Source organism: Sardina pilchardus, chromosome 6 (assembly GCF_963854185.1).
Source record: "Sardina pilchardus chromosome 6, fSarPil1.1, whole genome shotgun sequence".
NCBI lineage: Eukaryota > Metazoa > Chordata > Actinopteri > Clupeiformes > Clupeidae > Sardina > Sardina pilchardus.
Window position 1 is genome coordinate 3689739 of NC_084999.1, and position 7500 is coordinate 3697238.

The following is a 7500-nucleotide window of genomic DNA, read 5'->3' on the forward strand; positions in this document are numbered from 1 at the left end:
TATTATTGGGGCAAAAGTCACGAGCACATTTAACTGCAGATTTCGCATTCGCACACTAAAGTCACAAATGTGTAACCGTACATTTGAAGTTGTAGATATTTTTTTCATACCTTAACACAAAATAGGGCTACGGGTTCACGAATCCGTTCTACAAGTTCACAAAACCGTTTTACAGATACACGAATTCTCACCTGTGCATCACAAGTTCCTGGCCTCATCCCCTCGAGACTTTTGCTCCATTTACACTGCAACGATTGGGGCAAAACACATTCGCACATCCGTGTTTCATAGTCTGAGAACATGCACAACATTCGTGCATTTGTAAACCCAAATGTGAACTAATGCAACAGAAGTTGTGCATCTGTGAAATGTTTTCTCATTAATACAAGTCTTACACGACTACAAGTGCATTGATACAAGTGCTTGAGTCTACATCTGCGAGTTTCCGTCGCTGTTTTCCGGGGACGAATACTTTTGCACCAATTATACCACCTGGCGATGTGCAAAACCGATTTGTACTTGTGCACGCAGAGAGCATCGATCGAAAACAAAACAAGGCGGCCGGATCTGGATCTGGATCGCGCCCACACATCCCTGCTCATATAAGTAGCCTAACCTCCGCTTGTTTCCTCATCAATATAAAGACAAGGACGCACGATTTGTAGATTTTCTTTTCACAGAGTGAGAAAACATACTTCGGAGTGATTATTTGCACCCGGGTGTAGGCTAAATAGTGGAATGGAGGCATTTTCTTATTTGCACCCAAACCTGTAATGCGTGCAGAAACAGATGGGATGGCCTACCTAAATCTAACAAGTTAGGATTTTTAAAAACAATCTTTTTGATGGAAACGTGGTGCTAAATTCCCATAAACGTGTTCAGTTAACGGGTAAAACCGTACGTTTGTAACCAAAATCAAGAATTACGAGTTTGTTTACCGTCACTGAGCAACCAGAAGATAGAAATATTACGCTACTAGCCCGTTGCATGTACTAGAAATTGTATAGGGTAGCGGGTAGGCGCATGGGCCATGGTTCGAAGATTGGCAGTTCGTATCCCATTAGTAACCTATGGCTTTATTTTGCATGCCAATATAGTTGAAAGAGTTGTTTTCTGTAGAGGAGTTGACTATTTAGAAGCGTTCTACTCACAACTGTAGCCTATTTCTATAACTAAAATAAAACTAGACCATTTTTGACAGATTCATTAAGCACAAACTCTTATTTGCCGCGAAGTAACGTCATCAAAGAGAAGAGAGTCGTTCGCACATACTTTCAAAATATTTTAGTTTGGCATGCAAAAAAAAATGCATTAGCCTACATTTGGAGTGATTTGAACCACCAATCTCTGATTCATGGCTCATGCACTTATCCGCTAACCTACATGACTTCTACGTTATGCGATTGACTGGGCTAGTAATATTTGTCTATCTTCTGGTTGCTAGGTGACGGTAAACAAGCTCGTAATTCTTGATTTTGGTTACAAACGTACGGTTTTACCCGTTAACTGAACACGTTTATGGGAATTTAGCACCACGTTTCCATCAAAAAGATTGTTTTTAAAAATCCTAACTTGTTAGATTTAGGTAGGCCATCCCATCTGTTTCTGCACGCATTACAGGTTTGGGTGCAAATAAGAAAATGCCTCCATTCCACTATTTAGCCTACACCCGGGTGCAAATAATCACTCCGAAGTATGTTTTCTCACTCTGTGAAAAGAAAATCTACAAATCGTGCGTCCTTGTCTTTATATTGATGAGGAAACAAGCGGAGGTTAGGCTACTTATATGAGCAGGGATGTGTGGGCGCGATCCAGATCCAGATCCGGCCGCCTTGTTTTGTTTTCGATCGATGCTCTCTGCGTGCACAAGTACAAATCGGTTTTGCACATCGCCAGGTGGTATAATTGGTGCAAAAGTATTCGTCCCCGGAAAACAGCGACGGAAACTCGCAGATGTAGACTCAAGCACTTGTATCAATGCACTTGTAGTCGTGTAAGACTTGTATTAATGAGAAAACATTTCACAGATGCACAACTTCTGTTGCATTAGTTCACATTTGGGTTTACAAATGCACGAATGTTGTGCATGTTCTCAGACTATGAAACACGGATGTGCGAATGTGTTTTGCCCCAATCGTTGCAGTGTAAATGGAGCAAAAGTCTCGAGGGGATGAGGCCAGGAACTTGTGATGCACAGGTGAGAATTCGTGTATCTGTAAAACGGTTTTGTGAACTTGTAGAACGGATTCGTGAACCCGTAGCCCTATTTTGTGTTAACAAGGTATGAAAAAAATATCTACAACTTCAAATGTACGGTTACACATTTGTGACTTTAGTGTGCGAATGCGAAATCTGCAGTTAAATGTGCTCGTGACTTTTGCCCCAATAATACCTTCATACTAGTACTACTGTACTTCTAGAGGTCTAACGGGTACTACTGTACTTCTAGAGGTCTAACGGGTGCGCTTAGGTGGGAACGGGCCGGCACATTTCCGGGTAGAGTGAGCGGGGCGTACCGATGACGTAATAGAAATGCGCCCTTGCGGTGGGAAGCTGAAAGTACAAATTGTCGTCTCCTTTAACACGCTGTTGTCGGAGTCAACCCTGCCCTGTCACAGAAACACCCATTCAGCCGGTTGCCGAACTGTTGTCATGTGAAGGATACTGTATGATGCCAGCCAGGAGCCAGTAGTCATGGCGACGGTGCCAGATCTCGTAGGTCTTCTTGGTGACTGTAGCAGCCCTCTCCTCATTCTGCCACAAGGAGTGCAACTCTGAGAGAGAGAGAGAGAAAGAGTGAGAGAGAGAAGGAGGGAGTGAAAAGAGAAACATCTTGTGTTATTATTTATGACTCATTTCATGAAGTAAGAAAGTAATTCATTTGAATTTGTACAGCACACTACATCACAAAAAGACGAAAGTTTGAATGATGATTCAAGCACACCTCCAGACACAAACCAAAAACAAGAGACAGACATATAGACATACTGTACAAGTCATCAAAATTCATTAGTGACACAGGCTCAATGGCTGTTAAAGGCAAGTCTGAAAAATGGTCTTTTAGTAGAGATTTCAAAACAGTCCCAGATGATGCTGATTTAAGGTCCTGTGGTAAACTGTTTCAGAGGCACGGAGCATAGATACCGAGAGCACAGTCACCTCTCTGTGTGTGTGTCCAGGCGTGCATGGGATGCACATCTTAGTGGTCATGATGGAGTGTAAAAGTTCAGCATGTTTGTATCATAACCTGAAGCCTGCCCATTTAATGATTTAAAAACAGTCAATGATAAACTAGGGGAGACAACAAGTTTTGCCACTTTATACTGGATTGTAAGTCAGCAGGAAACTCTGAGCAATGATGCTTCGAAAACTCCACTGTACTTTGTGCAGTATCTTCCCCTAAAACACACACACACACACACACACACACACACACACACACACACACACACACACACACACACACACACACACACACACACACACACACACACACACACACACACACACACACACGTCTAAGGAGTGTGTGTTTACCGGTAAAGCCTCCATCAGCAATGTTGAACATGAAGCGCTGCTTAGCGGCGGCCTTCTTCTTCTCCTCGATCACTATGTCCATTCCTCCGCTGACCTCCTTCATGGTCTCTCCATTCTGCAGCTTCCCACTCTCCTCCGTCTTCACGCCATCCTTCTCCTCCTTTGGTTCTGAACAACACAACAACACAGGGCTTGTTTGAGTGTGTGTGAGTGTGTGTGAGTGTGTGTGTGTGTGTGTGTGTGTGTGCACGTGCGTGCATGCTGTGCCCTTCCATCGGAGTGCTGTTTGTTGGTGCCATTTTTCTGTAAACTTTTAGTTTGAGGGGTAATCCTAGTCGGGAGTTACATAATCCTGTCTGGGCATGTCTTTGTGGAGTTTACTACTCAGCGTTAACCAGTCGTCCCCGAGGCTAGCAGGCCCCAGAAGGCTAGCAAGGCCAGCTCATTTGTTTGGAGCACCATAGGCTAGGACCAGAGAACTGTTGAGTGACTGCTTCCGACTTATCAGTTGTGACCGGCGGCTGGTGATCTGGCTGGCTGGTCAGTAGCTTGTTAGCATTAGCGGTGCTAACAAGTTGTGTTTTGGTTCAACTTGCATGTTGTAAGCTACTGATTTCACAGAGACGTTGGTCTCTGTTTGCTGCCGGTTAGCTTTGTGTGATGTTTCAGCTGTGCTGCTGAAGGGTGTAGTTAAATTGCACATCACTGATTGTGACTGGAACTCTGTAGCGTTGTGTGAGGCCCATTGTGTTTACTCTGCAAGTCTGTGCAATCAGCTGTGCGTCGCGTCACCTCGGGGAGTAAAGGGGTGTGGCAAGTACTAGTCAGCTGAGCTACGTTCCAATTGCTTGTTTTGAGCTAATTGGACTACGTTGCTCCTGCTAACTGATTGTGTGCATCCTCTGAGTTCAGCTCGCTATCTGCTTCATTTGAGGAGTGGGAAGAGCATTGTGTTTGGTGTCCTGTCGGTTTTTTCGTGGGTTGTGCCTCTTTGGTAGTTTTTTAAAAACAGCTTGATAGCTTTGTTACTTTCTAACCCTGTGGGAGTACAGTAGGTTACACTAAGTTACTGTTTGTGGGGTGCAATGAATTTATTGTCTTGAGCTGGACAAGTTGTCTGAATTTCAAGAAGAGTTTAATGCCAATTAATCCATCTGAGGAGTTGCCTTCAGCCCTCACTAAAGATCAGCTATGGACAGTGGCAGAGCACTATGAGCTTATTATAACTGCTCAAGAAAAGAAATAAAAATAGACTCTATCTTGCCATTAAAAACCAGCTGCTACAGAACGGGCTGTTTAAGGAAGCATTAACTTGTGTGGGGACACAGCTGCATGTTGAGAAATGTAAGCCTGATCGAGAGGAGAGAGCGCTTAAAGAAAAGGAACTTGAGGTTAGTAGAGAGGTTGAGCTTCTCTAACTTGAGCACCAGCTAGAGCTGGCACACATGCAGTAGTATGTTGGCTGTGTGTGTGTGTGTGTGTGTGTGTGTGTGTGTGTGTGTGTGTGTGTGTGTGTGTGTGTGTGTGTGTGTGTGAGTGTGTGTGTGTGTGTGTGTGTGTGTGTGTGTGTGTGTGTGCGTGTGTGTGTGTGAGTGAGTGAGTGAGAGCAGCACGAGGAGTGTGACCATGAACGCAAACATATACTGTAGTATGTTGGCTGTGTGTGTGTGTGTGAGTGTGTGTGTGTGTGTGTGTGTGTGTGTGTGTGTGTGTGAGTGAGTGAGTGCAGCACGAGGAGTGTGATCATGAACGCAAATATATACTGTAGTATGTTGGCTGTGTGTGTGTGTGTGTGTGTGTGTGTGTGTGTGTGTGTGTGTGTGTGTGTGTGTGTGTGTGTGTGTGTGTGTGTGAGTGAGTGAGTGAGTGAGTGCAGCGTGAGGACCGTGACCATGAACGCAAACATATACTGTAGTATGTTGGCCATGAAAAGGCTGGAGCTAGAGATGGCTACAACTAATCCTACTTCAGGCTCAACATCTCGTCTCAGTGCTCAACAACTGTGTTTTACGTGAATCAAAGTAGTCCCACCCTTCTTTGAGAAGGATGTGGATAAATATTTCGCTGACTTTGAGAGAGTTGCAACCAAACTGAACTGGACCAAGGATGTGTGTGGCCCTTGATGCTGCGATGTGTATTTACTGGGAAGGCTCAACAGTATTTTCAGCTCAGAGTCTAGTCCGTATGACACTGTTCAAACCACCATCTTGCATGTCTATCAGCTGATCCCCGAGGCCTATAGGCAGCACTTCAGATCCTCCAGGAAGTCTGAAGAGCAAACTTATGAGGAGTTTACTAGAGAGAAAGACGACCTCTTCAATAACGGGTGCACAGCTCAAAAGGCTGAGACCAGGGAAGAGTTGAAACAACTCATTCTTTTGGAAGCTTTTAAGAACTGTCTCCCTGAGCCAGCAGATGTACTCAAAGACTTTGAATGAAGCTGGTGTTTTGTCCGACATGTACATTCTTACACACAGCTGTGTTCCTGGGTTTCTTTCAGGTAGCAGCTACATCGGGAAGGATCAGGGCAGAAGGAATATGTAGGAGCAGGAACCTACAGCTCTCAGTATGCCACAGTCCTCTCCCCCTGGTAGCCAGAGCCCTCAAAAGGGTCAAAAAGCCCTCAAAAGGGTCAAAAAGGGGTCAAAAAGGGTCATCACATGCATTTTTTGTAACAAGCCTGGTCATAAGTTTGACTGAGTGCTTAGCCCTTACTAAAGGGATGGGTCGGAGTAATTTCACCCTGGGGTCCTTTTCCAAAATCATAGAAGTAACATTGACGCTGACAGGGCAAGTGTTATTTAAATTAACTCCTGGTGGAGACTACTTACAAACTTTCCAATGCCTCTTATGCCACAAAAAGCGTCATGAGTGCAGACCCTTTTTGTGCTAATGTGGAAGTTTGATCCCATTCCCGGCATTATTAGAGGGGTAATTTACGAGACATAGCGCTGGTTACGTTAGCGCCTGCACTAAGCTATTCGGCTGAAAGCACAAACTCGACCGGTGTTCAATCAAGGGGAAAAAAAGTTTCTGTGGGAGTGTCTGGCTCGAGGTCATGGTACCAAGGACCCCAGGGTGAAGGGTGAAGGGGAGGAGCTAAGCACAGTGGCAGAGCAACATGAGCTTAGCATAACTGCTCAAGAAAAGAAGAATCTCTATATATTGTCATTAAAACCCAGCTGGTACGAAAAAAGGGGTGTTTAAGGAAGCAGTGACTTCTGTGGGGACACAGCTGCAGGTTGAGATATTGAAGGCAGGAACTAAATCTGTGGGCCTAGTTGCATCCTTTACACCTGGACAAGCCCAGAGTGGTTCAGAATTCATTCATATCCACCACTTCCATTCATTTCCCCTGAGACATACTGTATTGCTATTCGGTAACATTTTGCTTTAATTAAATAAATTACTATTCAGTTTAAACCTTGTTGCCATGGCCCTCTTTATATTTTGGTCTGGGCACAAGCTGGCCATAACAGTAAGTGTGCCTGTGGGGAGTGACGAAAGGTTGCGAGACACGCCTGAGAGTGCGTGTGTGTGTGTTCGTGTGTGTGTGTGTGATTGTGTCTGAGATTCTACCTTTTTTCTCCTCTGCTGTAGAGCTTGTGTCCATTTTCTCCTCCTTACATTCCTCTGTGGACGGACGTAACACAGAAAAAGTGAAAATGTGAGAAAAATTCCATATTTCATACCTGCATTCAGTCAGCGCTACAGGAAAGAATTACGCATTTGATTATGTATGAAATATTTTGTATAATTATACAATGCTTATCTGTTCTATTCGGGAAATCTAAGATATCTTAGAAGGCAGCGAAAATCGTTTTTTCGGTTTCGAACGGCCTTCGCTGCCTTGCTCTCTAGTTAGATATCTTAGAAGGCAGCAGTTTTTCCCGATTCGAACGGAGCCTGTGTGTTCACTAATTGGGACAAATGCAGAGACCGAATTTTCCTCACGGGATCAAA

General features: G+C 44.3%; 1 protein-coding gene across 8 annotated transcripts in view; it reads right to left on the reverse strand.

Annotated features, from left to right (window-relative positions):
• Positions 1–7500, reverse strand: part of chd4b (chromodomain helicase DNA binding protein 4b) — a 42205-nt gene that overhangs the window by 5681 nt on the left and 29024 nt on the right. For 7 of the 8 annotated variants that reach the window (XM_062538156.1, XM_062538152.1, XM_062538150.1 and 4 more), the window contains exons 35-37: positions 7117–7170; positions 3538–3705; positions 2666–2774 (exon numbers count right to left, since the gene is read on the reverse strand). In XM_062538156.1, the coding sequence (XP_062394140.1) occupies positions 2666–2774; positions 3538–3705; positions 7117–7170 (331 nt within the window). Of the gene's footprint in view, positions 1–2665; positions 2775–3537; positions 3708–7116; positions 7171–7500 lie in introns of those variants that run through there. The other variant, XM_062538157.1, reaches the window with a different exon arrangement.